The sequence below is a fragment of the Carettochelys insculpta genome, chromosome 1 (assembly GCF_033958435.1).
Source record: "Carettochelys insculpta isolate YL-2023 chromosome 1, ASM3395843v1, whole genome shotgun sequence".
Classification (NCBI taxonomy): Eukaryota; Metazoa; Chordata; order Testudines; family Carettochelyidae; genus Carettochelys; species Carettochelys insculpta.
Window position 1 is genome coordinate 341,471,033 of NC_134137.1, and position 15,827 is coordinate 341,486,859.

The window sequence follows — 15,827 nt, forward strand, 5'->3', positions numbered from 1 at the left end:
CCAATGGTGATTTTCTGGTCTGGGAAGAAAGTCCCATTCTATAGCTTTCTAAAGAGACCAAAATCCCTAAAGATGAGCGTGTCCTGCACTTTTCCCAACTATGCCACATTAATGTGGGTGAAATGGCCCTTATGATTCACCAGTGCTTACAGCACCATGGAGAACTATCCTTGGCAGTTTATGTACTCTGTGGCAAGGTGGTCCGGTGCCAAAATAGGGATGTGCAGTCCATCTATTGCCCTGCCGCAGTCAAGGACCCCCATCATGACAAAACCATCCGCTACGTCCTGCTCATTTCCCCGAGTCACTGTCTTTCACAGCAGAAGCATATTGCTTACCTTGGCTATCTGGATCACATCAGCCCCACTGTAGATTTGCCTGCTCCAAATTGATTGCCCGCTGACTGGTAGCTGTCTGGCATTTCAAGATTCCACAGAGCTATAGCCACATGCATCTGAACGGTCAAAACAGGTTTCATTTTGGTATCGTGGCACTTCAGGGCAGGAGGAAAGCAATGCGCAGAGTTCCATGAAAGTGTCCTTACGCATGCAGAAGTTTTGTAGCCACTGCTGATCGTCCCATACCTGTAGAACAGTGTGGTCCAACGAGTCTGAGTTCGTTTCACAGCACCAGAACTGGTGCTCTACAGTGTACAAAGCATCAAGTGCAGCCAGCACGTCCCTGTTCCTGCTTTCCAGTGTCTCACATTTGTATACATCTGTGTCCTCGGAGTATTCATCGGTCTGACACCTGCTTGCACATATCACAGCATAATGTGTGAGGTGCTCATAAAACCTGATGCAGCAATTTTAAGCTGTATGGATTTCTTGTTAGCCTTGTAATGGCATCTGCACGGATATGAAAAAAAGGACGTGAAAACACTTCTTGCCCTTGCTTTCCAAAGGAAGGGGGAGGAGGTTGAATGCGCGAGATCCTGATGACACACACCCACAGAAACCCTTAATGCAACAGGGTAGCAGGAACTGTAAGATAGTTACCCACAGTGCATTGCTGACAAAGTCAAAGCTGGCTACACTAATGGGGACACACTCCATCAACTTCATATGCCAATGTGGACATATGCCCTCGACTTTGTAAAATCAGGTGCTAGAAAATCAACCTTAACAAATTTTTGCCTAATTTTGTAGTGTAGACATACCCTGAGAGAGCAAACTCAGGGACTAGTGTATCATTTTGGTAGAGTAGTGCTTGTCCATGAAGGAAAAGAGATCAGGTAAAACAGAGGGGCATAGAGATAGAGAAAAGAAGCCTCACGGAGAGTCAGAGAAGCCCTGTTAAGATAACCCATTTGAAAAAGCTAAGAGAAAGAATTTTTGGGTCAAACACTGACTGAAAGAGGCTTGGAATTGTGAAGAATTGTTTGATTTCTAATTTGCTCAAAAAAGAGGACTCTGTACAGTCTTTATAAATAAGCAAGATTACGTCAAAATGTGATTTTTTTTTCATTTTTTCTTACTAACAGATGCAATATGTCCCATGATATTTTATTGAAGATCAGACTGCAATTATTATTCATCAGTGAAGAAAGACTGATAGTGGAAATATTTGCATAGTGTTCTTCAATGAAAAAAAAAAGGAGCACAGGATTAATTATATAGAGCCAATTTGTGCTAAATTATGTAGTGTACCTTCAACATAAACTATAGTCATCTGTGATACATGATGAATTGTTAAGTCTTTAGTCTGTTCAAAATAATTGTAGTAGTGAACAATATTCAACTTTTTGTTGAAGGATTAAACATTTAATACCAGTTCAAATTGAAAATAGAAAATAACTTTTCTGAAGTTTTTGAAGCCATATTCTCAAAGGTGTGTATTTTCCATATTCTTCAGTCTGAACTATTTATTGGTTACAATAGTTTTAAGTGTGTACAAAAGACCCTGTAATTGCTATAGCTGTCATGTTGCCAAAATCTTCAGGGTAGCTGCATTCCTGTATTTTTTTCATTTCTTAACAAGCAGAAAGAAGAGATTTTGTTGGATCAGGACTATTGCATGTTACTGTTGCCTACTAGAATTTTAATTATATTGTTTGACTAAAACTGTTTTCTGTAAGGCTCCGTGCCAACATGAGTCAAGTGTGCAAAATTTATCTGAATATTCTGAGAAACAAGCATTGTCATTTAAACATTAATAAAATTTAGTAGGAAAGAGGTAGTGCATTCTTCTTGATAGGCACAAGAGATTCTGACATAATACATATTTGTAAAACTCTCAAGTGCAGAATTTTTTCTCTTATTTACTTTTTTAAAGAAAAAACAGTAATTTCAAGAGTGTTCTTTCCCCTGTGAAATAAGAACCAAGTTATTTGAAAAGAATCTATGTAAAACATTGTTATTGGATATGGTAACATGCATACTTTTGTTAAATTTATTATACATATTTTATTAAATGTCAGTTATAATAAGCACAGTCATTTAGAAAAAAGCCCATACATTTTAAACATTGCCATACCTGTCAGTTTGATTTGGAATCAGGGTTATGAGAGTATAGTACAGACATCTTCCAGTGTATTCTCTTAATTAAAATTCAGGAGGCATTACACTGTTCCCTGGCTTAACTGCAGTTTTTGCTGTGCTTTTGTTCCGTATATGAATAGATGTTGTTGAAAGCCAAAGTGGAAGAGCAAACTTTTCATTGGCCGAATTGAGTCACTAAGCAGTGAGAATATCACAAAGTATACAGACTATTTTACTCACTAACCTGGTTTAAACTGACAACTAAGTTTTTCAATTTAAGGTAAGCACACAGATTTTTAACTGTTGAAAACTGTGAAATAAGTTATAGTAATCTGCCTGTTAATGAAAGCATGGAAATGTATGGGAAAGCAAAACTGAACAAAACAAAAAACCCCAAGTGTTAAATTAACAACCTTACTGAATTGTTACTATGTATCATTTAAAAAACAATAAAATGTTATAGCTGAAATATTATGAATAAATCAGTCCTTCTGAATAATTTTGAAGTCTAAATATATTTTTTAGATCTGTAAGAATGATACCTAAAGCCAAGTAAAAATTAGAAAATTAACACATTTAGAAAATCTTCATAGACTCTTAGTAATGTTTAAAAATAGTTTTAGATATATTTACTAGGTTTACGTGTCAGCTATTAAATGCTAATTTTCTTTTGCTAAAAATCTTCTAAAGATCTTAAATCCAATTTTATGACATTAATTACCCTGTAAACCAAGTCTTTTGTGCATATAAACTTTTATTTACACTAGAGCGTTGTTGATAGTGGATGTGGGAAGTTCTATACTTATTGTATAGAAGTTACTTAATAAGAACTTTGAAAACTTGAACTTCTAAGTATTAATTATTAGTTTATCATTTTATTTATTAAATTGTGACTGGATAAGGAGCTGTTTTCGTGCTCATGTGCCTAAGGATGTAGAGAGACCACGCCACACTTTTTGTGTCTGCTTTTAGTTTGCATTTCATGATTTAAAAATTACCTCTATAAAGTGTTATGACCAGGGAAGAAGGCTACAGAGAAGAATTTAATTATGACAGGATGACGACATTGGAGCGTGGAAAGCAAGAGAATGGAAATTATGTACCAGATATCAAATCTAGTGACCTTCAGATATCAAAGAGATTTCATCCTTGTTTTACTTATAGAACATGGATCTTTTCTTTGTTGATGGGGGTAAGTTTTTTAAACATACTGTTGCATTTCATGCTGCAAGTAAAGTAATGAAAACTGTGAATCTTTTTCTTTCGAGAATGTTAATGAAATCTTTTCACTGATGATGTTCATGAGATGAAAATGTATGAATATAAAAATGTTGTGTTTAAACTGGAACATATTTAGCAACTATTAATACATTTGGAGGCTTAATACATCATGTCAGCAAATCTGTTCAAAGCAGTGGTTTTATACTACTGGTGAATTGGACCTGTTGTGTCCAAACATCATAATCTGAGAAAATAAATGTTAGTGACAAATATCAGGACATACTCACTGTAAGATAAATTAAACTTATCTTAATATGAACCAGGCAGAGCAAATGTTTCATGTATTCAGTATATATTTAACCCTTATGTTAATACTTTGCTTCCTATAACAATATTTTTTGTTTTTGCATGGAGCATTTAATTGCCACTTTCTGTTTTTATTAGAGAAAGGAAATATCTTTCCTTAAAAACTTTCAGTAATGAGTGCCATATCCTGCCACTTGTGGGTTTTACACAAACCTTATGCCAACTTAAATTGAGCTTTCATGTATAGAACCTTGGAAAGATATTTTGAAGGAGTATTGTAGGGGTCTTGGCATCTTGACCAATATTGACTAAAAGAACAAGCGTGATAATGATAACTATTAGAACCTATATTTCTGATGATATTTTTCCTTTTGTTCTTGTTTTGGTTGTTTTTTGTTTTGTTTTGTTTTGTTTTTATTTTTTGTTTGTTTTTGCTGGTGGCCTCTGTTTTGTAGAATCACTTTTCAATAAATGAAAAAGTGATTATTTTAATTTTAGGATATTTATTTACTTATTTGCACAGTGAATAAAAACAAAATTTTATTTTCATTGAGGTCGCTGATCATTTGTTGTATTTCAGACAAATTAATTTGCTTGAACAGCTTGCACTTATGTGACACACCTCATTATATTAAAGAAGGGGCAAAGTAACTGGTTATATACACTACTGAATTGGTTTAAATTAGAAAGAAAAAGTTTATTAGTGAGAGAAAACAGGATTTAAAATGAATTCCAAGTGAAAGAGGTAAAGTTAGAAATGGTTATAAGCAAATAAAAGTGAAAAAGACATCTAAAAGTCTCCTAACAAGATCATGACTGATAGTACATCAACACAGCAGTTATTTCAAAATAGCAGCTGATATTTTCAAATAACTTTCCTAGTAACTACACAACATAACTGCTATTTCAAAATAATTTCAAAATAGCAGTTGGCTTATTTCAAAATTGGTAAATCTCATTCTGTGAAGAATAGTGCCTATTTCCAAAGAGCTATTTTGAAATAGGCACTGTTTAGACAGGGAATAGGGCCTATTTTTAAATAAGCCACAGTGTGTCCAATGGCTCTATTTCAAAACAGGCTTTATTGTGTGTAAACACTATTTTGAAATAGCTGAGGGCTATTTCCAAATGCATTTGTGTGTACAGGCAGTCCCCGACTTACGAACACATCAACTTATGACCATTCGTACTTACAACCATCCTCCAGCTCAGGCCCCCCCACAAGTCCCAGCTCACTTCCCTCTGCACCCCTGGGGCTCCCCTCCAACTACTGCGGACCTTTGCTCCAACCCCCGTGGCCCATGCCTTGATGCCCCCCACCTGGTCCCACCCCCCATGGACATGGCTCCAATCCCTGTGTGGCCCCAGGTCACGCCCCCCGCGTGGCTCCAACCTGCCCCCTACTCAAGCACCCCGCCCCTGTACACCCCTGTTCAACCTCTTCCCTGCCTGGCTCAACCGTCCCTGTGGCTCCAGCTCACTGCCCCCATGCATAGGGCTCCAACTTCAAACTGTGCCTGGGGCTCCAGCTCCCAGCCCCCGGCAGGGCTCCAACCCTCCTCCATTCAACCAGCCTGCCCTGGTGCACACCATTCAACCCCCCGCCGCCAGGCTCAACCACTCCCTCCTGTACCCTCCAGCTGCACTTGCGTTGCCAGCTGTGAGCTGCCACCAGCATGCGCAGGGGCTGTATCCCCCCTGCCAGAGCAACCCACCCCTGCCCCAGTTCACCCCAATTCAATCCCCCCTCTGCCTAGCTCAACCCCTCCCTGTCTCCAGCTGACACCCCCTGGCATATGCTGGACTGTCAGCTGCCAGCGTGCGTGGGGGTCCAGCTGTCAGCCGCTGCAGGTGCTTGAGGCTCTATCCCCCCCCCAGTAACCCCACTGCCCCAGTTCAACCCGTTCAACCCCCCCTCAATTCCCCACAGCCCCAGCTCACATTCCCCAGCATGTGGGGCTCCAGCTTCAACCTGTGTCCGGGGCTCCCAACCTCTAGCTTGTGGGGTTCCAGCTCCAACCCCTCCCAGGGCCCCAAACCAAGCCTTCCCCGACTTACGTGAAATTCAAGGTATGCGAGGGATTACAGTATAATGGTATTTCCAATTTACAACCGAATCAATTACGACCAGGTGTTCGGAACATAACCCGTTTGTAAGTCAGGGACTATTTGTAGCAGCATTTATTTCAAAATATGGTATTCTGTAATATCTCTTCCGGAGTATCTTATTTCAGAATAATGCTGCTGTGTAGACGTGGCCTGACTCTTTCCATGGTTAGGATCTCTCCAGATACGTCTACACTACAGTGATTCTTCAAAAGAAGTTCTTCCGGCAGATTCTTTCTGAAAAAACTTCTTTCAAAAGAGTGCATCTGCACATAAAAAAGCAGATCAAAATATTGATCTGCTCTTTCGATAGAGAGTGTCCACACAGCCCTCTCTCTTTAGAAAGAACGGTCCCGGAATCAAAATAGCTGGTGCCATTAGGACTGCTCTTTCAAAAAACGGACCCCGGGGCATGTACACAGGTTTTCTTCTGAAAGAATCTTTCGGAAAAAGGCTCTCTTTCTCATCTGGAAGAGGAAGAGGGCCTCCAGAAAAAGTGCTGCGTTCTTTTGATTTCAGATTGAAAGACTGCATTTTGTGTGCAGGCTCTCTGTAGGTTCTTTTGGAAAAGGCCCATTTTTTTTCTAAAGAACTTGCTGTAGTAAGTACAGGCCCAGTATGAGGCCTTAGGCCTGAACCAAAGTAATGGTCAAGACTTTGCTAACAGAAAGCAAAGTTCAGCTGTGAGCTAAAGGAACACATTGGTCACAGAAGCTGGCAAGAAGAGGGTTGATGTTGCATAAACATATCTACCTAGCATATTGAAGTGGGAACATGGTACCAGAACACCCTACCCTGGAACATTCCACAGATAAGAAAGAACAGGCCGACCCATCCCAATGACAGGGGCAAAAGGGTAATATGATGGATAGAGTTGTTTTGTTCGAACCAACATATACAAGGTGAGAGGCGGCACCTGACTACGTAGAAGGGTTGTACCCCAATACGTCAGGAGTGATGTGTAAATTGTTTGTACCTGTGTATAAGAATGTACTCCTGGGGTGTGGTCTGGGTCCGGCCGAGGGGGCAGTGGAAAGTCCTGCCACTGACTGAGTCGAGTCCATTGACCGTGGGTGCATATTTGTAGTATGCCCTGACTTAGACTAAGAAGTCTACAGGGAACTACTATTGTGTCCAATACGGCAATAAACCTGGCCAACGTGCCTTCGCACCTTACTAGACTCTGTGGTCACTGGGGGTTCTCTTCGGGTCTGCTGTGTCAGCTATCTGCAGAGCTGGGGCAGCGCACAGAGGGAACACACGCACGCAGCCAAGAGATACCAACATTGGAGAGAGCAGAGCACCACGCTGGTAGCATCTGACAACACTTGCTAGTGTAGACACAGTCTCCCAGGGGCCCAAAGGTGATAGGGCCTTTGTCTTCTTTGATAAAAGGCACCACTTTGGCTTTTCTGTACCTTTCTTTTATAGTCCAGTGAACCTTTAAAAATGATTCTTCTGAGGATTACTCCTCAGAACAATCAGAGAGGTAGCTGTGTTAGTCTGTATCTTCGAGAACAACAAGAAGTCCTGTGGCATCTTGTAGACTAACAGATATTCTGGAGCATAAGCTTTCTTGGGCAAAGACCCGCTTCATCAGATGCATGAGTGGGGGGGTGGTTTCAGAGGGGTGTTTAAAGAGACATAAATGCCTTCTGAACGCCCCCCCCACTCATGCATCTGATGAAGCGGGTCTTTGCCCACAAAAGCTTATACTCCAAAATATCTGTTAGTCTATAAGGTGCCACAGGACTTCTTGTTGTCCTCAGAACAATGTCAGTCTGCACAGTGAGGAAAGTGACATGGAGTCTGGTGATGAAGGAGGCTCCATTCTCTTTCTTCCCCCATTCGTGTTTGCTAAAATGTAAATTGTTCTGTTTCCTGCCATCTCCTCACATTACTTGTTTGAGGATTCTGGTTAACAAACTTCTTTGATTAACAAAAGGAAAACCATACTACTAGAGAATTTGAATATAATTGTGCTAGTTCACGGAAGAATGAGTTGAACTGTTGGAGAAGGGAGGCAAATGGATCAATAAAATAATTTAGTGTTGTTTATTGTCATATGTAGACTTTAAGGCCAGAAGAGACCATCATGGTCATGTTGTTTGATTTCTTGAACATTTCAGGTCACAAAACCTTGCCCACTCAGCCCTGTAATAAACCTATAACATATAGCTGAATTCTGGAGTCCTCAAATCATGATTTAAAGAATTCAAATTACAGATAATCCACTATTTACCCTAGTTTAAACCTGCAAGTGACCTGGATCCCATGTTAAAGAGGAAGGTGAACGCTCTCCTCTCCTTACCCCTTGGATCCCTCCCAGGGTTTTTGCATATCTGGCCTGCAGGAAAATTTCTTCCCAACTCCTCATATGTTGGTGAGTTAGACCTGGACAATTTTGATAAGAACAAACAGACAGACATCTGGGAATAATTCTCTAGTTACTCATAGCCTTCCCCATCCAGAGTCCCATCACCAGCCATTCATAAACCTTCATTAAATGCACTCCAGTCTGTGAACCTGACTGCCTTCCAGGTGGGCTGCAGGCTCAGCGCTCCTCCCCATAGCAAGAAGCTCCAGCTCAGTCCCTCCCGGTCTCCCTCTGCAAGGTTGAAGCACCAGCACTGGCTTCCCACTGCAGTGTGTGTGGGAGGAGCCCCAACATTCTTGGGCCAGATCCAGCTAGTTTGGCAGGGGGAAGAAGCAGCTCCACATGCAGCATTCCTCTTCCCACCTGACTGGGATATCAGCCATGCCAGGAACTGCTCTTGTGAGCTTTCCCTGTTGCTCTCATTGGGTAAAGGTCAAACTGCAAACAAGAAAAAAAGTTGTATGGTGGAGAAAGGTAAGAAACCAGTCCTTTCATCGGTGTATTGATAAACTCAGTGTATACATAAAAGTCATATTGACTTTAATTCTGCATAGAGTGCAAAGGCCAGATTGGCTATAACAATTAATACTTGTGCATGTGCATATAAATAATAGTTTGGACTCTTCCCTGTAATAAATGAGTACATGGTGAAACTATAATTCTTCCAAAGATGTGACAGTGATTCACACATTTTTAAATCTATAATATATGTGTGAGGGCCTTAGTATAAACATAACAGAAAAAGCCAAAAGTGAAATTAGACTTTACATTTATGATTGGTCAGCTTTATACCTGTAATGTTTTTTCATAATCCAACACTCAGCCTTAGAATTTCTGACCTGCACAGACAAGATTTGGAACAATGTAAAAACCCAGGTGCTCAAAAGTGTATGCCAAAAAAAGCAGTCCAGTATAATTCTATGAGCATAAATTTAGAGGCTAACTTGAGACTCTTTTGACATTTTGGTCCAAAAAGGTTAATTTTTAACATCAAGCTATTTCACTTCAAAATTCAGTTAAGTGCTTCTTTATATATTTACCAAGTCATTACACAACACTTAGCTCAGATGTGCCTGTACAATCCAGTATTGTTTTAACAGCCAGCAAAACATGTTCTTTAGACCTGTACCTTTTTGACATTTTGCTTCATTATGGGCTTGTCTACACTACCACCTTCCTTCGAAGGAAGGATACTTATTAGGGTGTTGGGAGTTTACTAATGAAGTGCTGCTGTGCATGCGCAGCACTTCATTAAGAAAATTCCACCCCTGCGGCAACTTTGAAGTTTGAAACTTCGAAGTATTGGCACATGTCTAGCTGTGGCTTACCAGCTGGTACTTTGAAGTTCTGGGGCAACTTCAAAGTCCCTTTACTCCTCAAAATTTTAATGCATGCCAGTACTTCGAATTTTAAAACTTCGAAGTTGCCACAGGGAGGAATTTGCTTAATGAAGTGCTGCGTATGCGCCGCAGCACTTCATTAGTAAACTCCCAACACCTTAATTACCATCCTTCCTTCAAAGGAAGGTGGTAGTATCGACAAGCCCTATGAGTCATATAAAGAGTGTGTTATTAAAAGTTCAAAAGTGCATTATTTTGAAGGGAATTACTGTTTTTTCTCTGTCCATTTGCTTTTTAAATATGTTTGTGATACTAATTTATATCATTGTTGCATTACAGACTTGCCTTCTTATTATTTCTGGATTTTCACTTTATCTGGGAAATGTTTTTCCATCTGAAATGGATTATTTACGTTGTGCAGCTGGTTCAGTAAGCATTCTTAATTAATTATGTATCTGTTTGAGGATTTACACTATATAATAAATAAATTTATGAACATATTATCTAACTCTCTTCTTCATGTTCAACCTTTCCTCACTCATGTCATCATTTTATCCAACTTTATATTCCCCCCCACCCCCCCGCACCAACATGCTCCGTATATAGGCTTTGGCTCTACGCTAAAACTAAAGGGTTTTCACAAAGAATTTTTAAATAGCTGCCTTGTTTCTTAGCAAAAGTTATAATTTTTCAGTATGGGATGCAATTATATTATAAATTGTCTCCTGCTGCAGAGAAACTTCTAGGGAGGAAATTTCAGTTAAGATTCCCTTGTAGTTCCTCACTGTATATTTGTATCTGGTGGGGAGATGTTATTGTCGTGGGTGGATTTCATTATGTCTTTTTCTGTCTCTCTTCCCCTAATCCAATCTTTTCTTTCTTGCTTGCTTTCTTGCAATTTTATAAGGTTCACATTACCAAGCTATCTAAATGTTAACAGAATGAAAGGAGTTCTATAAATAGTATTACTTTCTTAGTAAAATCTGTAAAAATTCGACACTAACTATTGGAGATCAAAGATGGGATTTTTATGATGTTGTTCCACTTTTGTGGTAATTTTTTCATCTTTTCAAAATTTTGCAAGAGACACCTGTTTGAAACTTAAAGCATAAAGTTGACAGAACAGATCCGGTTAAGCTATAAACATACATTGTCATTTTTTCCTCTGGCATGTGTCAACTCCATTTTAAATCTCTGTGGGCATAATTAAGTTAGCTCAGATTCCTTTGTGCACTGAAATACTCTACTGTGTCCTTGTTATTTTTGGTGACATAAATACTGATCATGTCTCTAATTTAGGGCATGACTGATACTTTTGTTCTGAGTAAGGGGCAGTGTAGCTGACTGGAGAAATAGCTCAGGGAAGGGTTGTGATTCAGAGGCCATGTCTACACTACAGTGATCTTCCAGAAGACAATCTTGCAGGCAATCTCTTCTGGAAGATTGTCTTCCAGAAGATCTCCTCTATACCTAAAAAGTGGTCAGAAAGAGCCAGGCTTTCTTCTGGAAGAGTGTGTTCACAAAACCACATGCGCTCTTTCAAAAGAGCAGCCTAGGAAACGGTGTGGACGGGGTAGCATGGCTGGAAAGCCCTTTTGGGAGCGCTGGCCATGCACTGCCTTAAAGGGCCCCTCCCAAACAGCCCCTCCCTGCACATGCTGCTGAGGCTTGCTGAGCTGTGTACAGTGAAGCTAAGCTGAGCCCATGCCTGGTTCTGACCCTAACCCTTGAGAGCCATATCAGCTGTGAACCCACAGGGTCGCCCTGGTATGTCTGCTAGTTACCCTGCTGGCAGCTGTCCTTTGTCTTTTGTGGTGCTGGAGACATGACCTTGGGAGCCCCAACCCAGCACAGCCCATGCCGTCCCCCTCCAAGGGCCATCTGACAGGTCTGGACCCATCCCTCAAGCACTGACTGGTGGGGCTGGGTGGTCCCAGTGGGAAGACATGCTCTGGCTGCAGAACTTTAGGATGAGGAGGGACACAATCATAGAGCTATGCAGCTGGCTTGTTCCTGTCCTCTGATGGCAGGACACCCAGATGTGTCCAGCCCTCTCAGTGGAGAAATGCGTGGCTATCGTCATTTGGAAATTCACCACCTCAGACAGCTACTGCTCCATCAGGCAGCAGTTCAGGGTGGGCAAGTCCACCGTAGGGGCTGTCGTTCTCCAGGTAAGGCACACTCCACTTGCTGGCCTGGCTTAAGTTGGGTTGGGGGCAGGGGGCTGCTGGGCAAGGGGGACCCTCAGGGACTGGGGTTGGGGGTGTGAGGGGGTGGGGCAGAGAGGAGGGGAGGCCCCGGCCCAGGGGAACTGTGATGTCCCTCCCCCACCAGGCCCCCTGCTGGAGGGGTGGCCTGGGGGGTGGTCCCAGAGGGCCTGCGGGGGGATAGAGGGAGGGCTGTGGAGGGGGCTGGGGGAAGGGGCCGGGGAGAGGGCCAGGGAGATGGCCCTGGAGGACGGAGGGGCACCCTTGTTCATGCTCATGAGCCTGCCTGCTCTCTGTTTCCTGCAGATCATCCAAGCCATCAACTGGGTGCTACTCCTGAGGCTCGTGCGCATCGGGGACCTGGATACAGCCATCATGGGGTTCACAAACATCGCCATCATGGCCCTGGACCACAGCACTGGGTGCTACATCATCCACAAGGGATATCACTCTTTTGTGCTCCAGGCATTTGTGGACCATTGAGGTCACTTCCTGGACATCTATGTGGGCTGGCCGGGCTAGGTGCATGAAGTGCATGTCTTCCAGAACTATGCCCTGTCCCAGAGGATGGAAGCCGGAACTTACATCCCTCCAGGGGAGCATACCATTGTGTTGTCGCCATGTCCCTCTGCATGGCGGGTGACCTGGCATACTTCCTGCAGCCCTGGCATATGCAGCCATATGCAGGCCACCTCACCCCATCCCAGGACGTCTTCAGTTGGCGGCTCACATGAGCATGCTACCCCAAGTAGCGTGCCTTTGGCTGCCTAAAAGTGAAATTTTGGTGCCTTCTGAAACACCTCGACATTGGGGTGGAGAATGTTCCCCAGGTCATGGGGGTCTGCTGTGCCCTCCACAATCTGGTCGAGGCCAGGAAGGACATGTTTCCCCAGGGCTGAATGGCTGAGGCCAGCCCTGGATTTGAGCAGCCTGCAATGGCCCCTAACGGCCAGGTCTACTGCAACAGGTCTGCATTTGGGAAGCCCTCCAGGAGGCCTTCACCCATGGGCTGGAGTGACCCCCACCTGGGCACACCCCATAACCCCGCCTCCAATAACAGGGAACACGTGGGTGCTGCAGAAAGTGCACTTTATGTAAATGATAAAATAAGCTACAATAACAATAAACAGCATCCTCAGAAACTTAAAGCTGTGAATTTAACTATTTACATATCTGAAGGGGGTTCCACTCTGGCGCACCAAGTGCAGTAAGTGGGAGCCTGCAAAAACTTAAAACACCTTGCCTATAGACAGGCTTTACATTAAAACTTCCCAAGGTCACAGATTCCCTAGACTCTGGAGGTTATGCTGCCACCACTCTAGTAAAACAAAACCGCCCCTTAACTCAAGAAGACATATCTGGGAATATCTTTCGGCGGGGGTACCCCCAAGATCTTAACCCACCCTTTGGAGAGAGCTCAGAACAACAACTGAAATTTAGTAGCTGGCTTTCTAGCCCAAGGCATACACACTCACAGACAGTTGTCAGGATACAGGTATCATATCAATTGCTTAAAACCAGTAATTTATTCACAAAACAAGAGACAATAAATCATGGGGTAGCATGCAGAGAAAATATTTCCCTGGGATTCAGCTTCACAGTTACAAAGTGAAAATATCAAGTCAAAGAAACAACAACAAAACCAGAGCAGCAAAACAACAAAACAAGGCAACAAGAAAACAGAGATTGCCAGTCCAACCAAATTTAAAATAAACATAACCAGATCACGTCTAACTAGACTTTTTCCTTTTACTAACATCTCTATGGCTGATTTTGAAATGGCCGGGATATTTATGGGATTCATTTCAGTTGTCTAGGAGACATCCTTCTCCCTCCATCCTCTCTCTGACTCCCCAGCAGACAGAAGAACCCTTAAACTGCAATTCTTCTCAGTTCAAAATAGTCACTCCACTCCCATTGGCTCACCTGGGCTCAAGTTCCAACAGGAAGAAATTAACCTCTTCCCTGCACTCATTCATGATGGGGAGGGGTAACTATATGTCTTGCAGGGGGCATCTCAACTTGGATGGGGCTTGGGGATGTGGCCAGGGGGCTGGGATTATTCCAGGGAAGGATGGAGGGACATGAGCCCTGGCGGCTCTCGCCCTGGGTGCTGGTTCCCCGTCAGGGCATGGAGAGGGCTGGGAACATGGGGAGGAAGGAGTGGGGGAGTGGGACTGTGGGCTCAACCCCAGTGGGGGGCTCAGCCTTGGTAGGGGGTTGCCTCACGCGGGGGTACCTGCCTTGGCAGGCCACGCTCTGGCCAGGAGCCAGGCTACAAGACTCCAGAGGGCGGTGGGTAACAGGTTGCACAGGAGGTGGGTGGCGAGGGCCTCAGGGGCTTTGGGGCGGGTGGCTACAGGGGCAGCTGTAGGGGCAGGTGCCTGGGCAGGTGGGGGGACAGAAGACTGGGCCATCAGGGCCATGAGGGCCGCGCACACTGTGTGCAGCAGGCCCAGCATCTCCGCATAGGTCTCCCGCCGCCAGACCAGTGCAGCTTCCTCCAGTGCCAACCGCTGCTCCACCAGGATGCTCTGGTGGTGGATGGTGACTGTGTAGGCAGCAGCTTCCTTGTCCCAGCCATGGCATCAGACCCTCAAGATGCAGGCCTGCTGGGTGCAGGTGGTGGGGCAGGTCTGGCCCTCATACCGGGACTCCTTTGCCTGCTGTCCTGCATGTGACTGGCCAGCCCCAGGGGTGTGCTGGGGGCTCTCTGGACCCTCAGATGCCACAGCTGTAAGAGATGCGGGGTGGGTTAGTCCCCCATCCTGGCCCTGGTCACCATGCCCCCTGTGGGCAGCTGCCCCATCCATGACTCGAGGGACTGGCACGCTTCCGTGGTGGTGACATGTTTTCCCTGCCCTCTGTCCTGTGCTGCATATGGCCACCACCACACCCTGGGGACAGTGCTGGCATTGGTGGGCCCTGCCGGGGAATGGGTTAGGGGGTGTGGGAGGAGTGTCTAGGCATGGGGGAGTGCCTTCTTGGGTGGCAGGTTAGCTGGGAGCAGCTTGGCCTCCTCAGGTCCCCCCAAACTTGTGCAGCTTGTGATGCTGTCCACTGGGGCGGGTGCTTGGTGTCATCTGCGGGTGTGCCCACTTGCCAGGGGCATGCTCCAGGGTGGGTTGTGTGGGGTTGGGCTGTCGCCTGAGTGCCCGGGGGGAGGGCTCCTCTTCCCCTCATCCCAGGGTATGCAACATGCCACACACTTACTGGAGAGTCCCTTGAAGAGGTCAGGGGATGGCCAGCTCAGGGAGCCCTGGCTGGAGGAGGCTGAGGGCACCTTGAGGACCAGGGACCCCTTAGATGACTCATCCCCAGACAGGACCTCCAACTCTGGGTCTGGTGCGCTGGCCTGGCTGTTGGGTCTGGGCTGGTTCTCACCTGTCTCTGGCTCCCTCTCTGGTGTTGCTGGGGGCTCTGGGGCTGCGGTGTCCAGGGTGCTGCGGGGTGGGGTGCTGGAGCACCCATGGAGCACCCATGAGAAGCTCCTGGAGCTCCCTGTAATATGGACAGGTGGCTGGGGCCTGCCCTAACTGCCTGGCACCGTCCCAGGCCCTCATGTACCCCTGCCGGAGTTCTTTTACTTTACACTGGACTTGCTCCAGGGCCTGGGCTGGGAGGCCTTGGGTGACCAGTCCGGTGGCCAGCCTGGGAAATGCATAGGCATTCTGATGGTGTCCAGTTGTGTTCCACAGGACCTCCTCCTCCAGCCAGAGCCCCAGGAGGTCCTGGAACTCTGGCTTTGTCCATGAGGGGGCCCTGTGCTTTGTGCCTCAGGCAGGCTCCT

The 15,827-nt window shown here is 44.8% G+C and overlaps 1 protein-coding gene across 5 annotated transcripts in view; it reads left to right on the forward strand.

The window, feature by feature from the left end:
* The first annotated feature begins 3,492 nt into the window (after positions 1-3,492).
* Positions 3,493-15,827, forward strand: part of MLC1 (modulator of VRAC current 1) — a 49,965-nt gene continuing 37,630 nt past the window's right edge. For 4 of the 5 annotated variants that reach the window (XM_075015619.1, XM_075015627.1, XM_075015644.1 and 1 more), the window contains exons 1-2: positions 3,493-3,672; positions 10,170-10,259. In XM_075015619.1, coding sequence (XP_074871720.1) covers positions 3,493-3,672; positions 10,170-10,259 — 270 coding nt within the window. The remainder of the gene's footprint in view (positions 3,673-10,169; positions 10,260-15,827) is intronic. The other variant, XM_075015636.1, reaches the window with a different exon arrangement.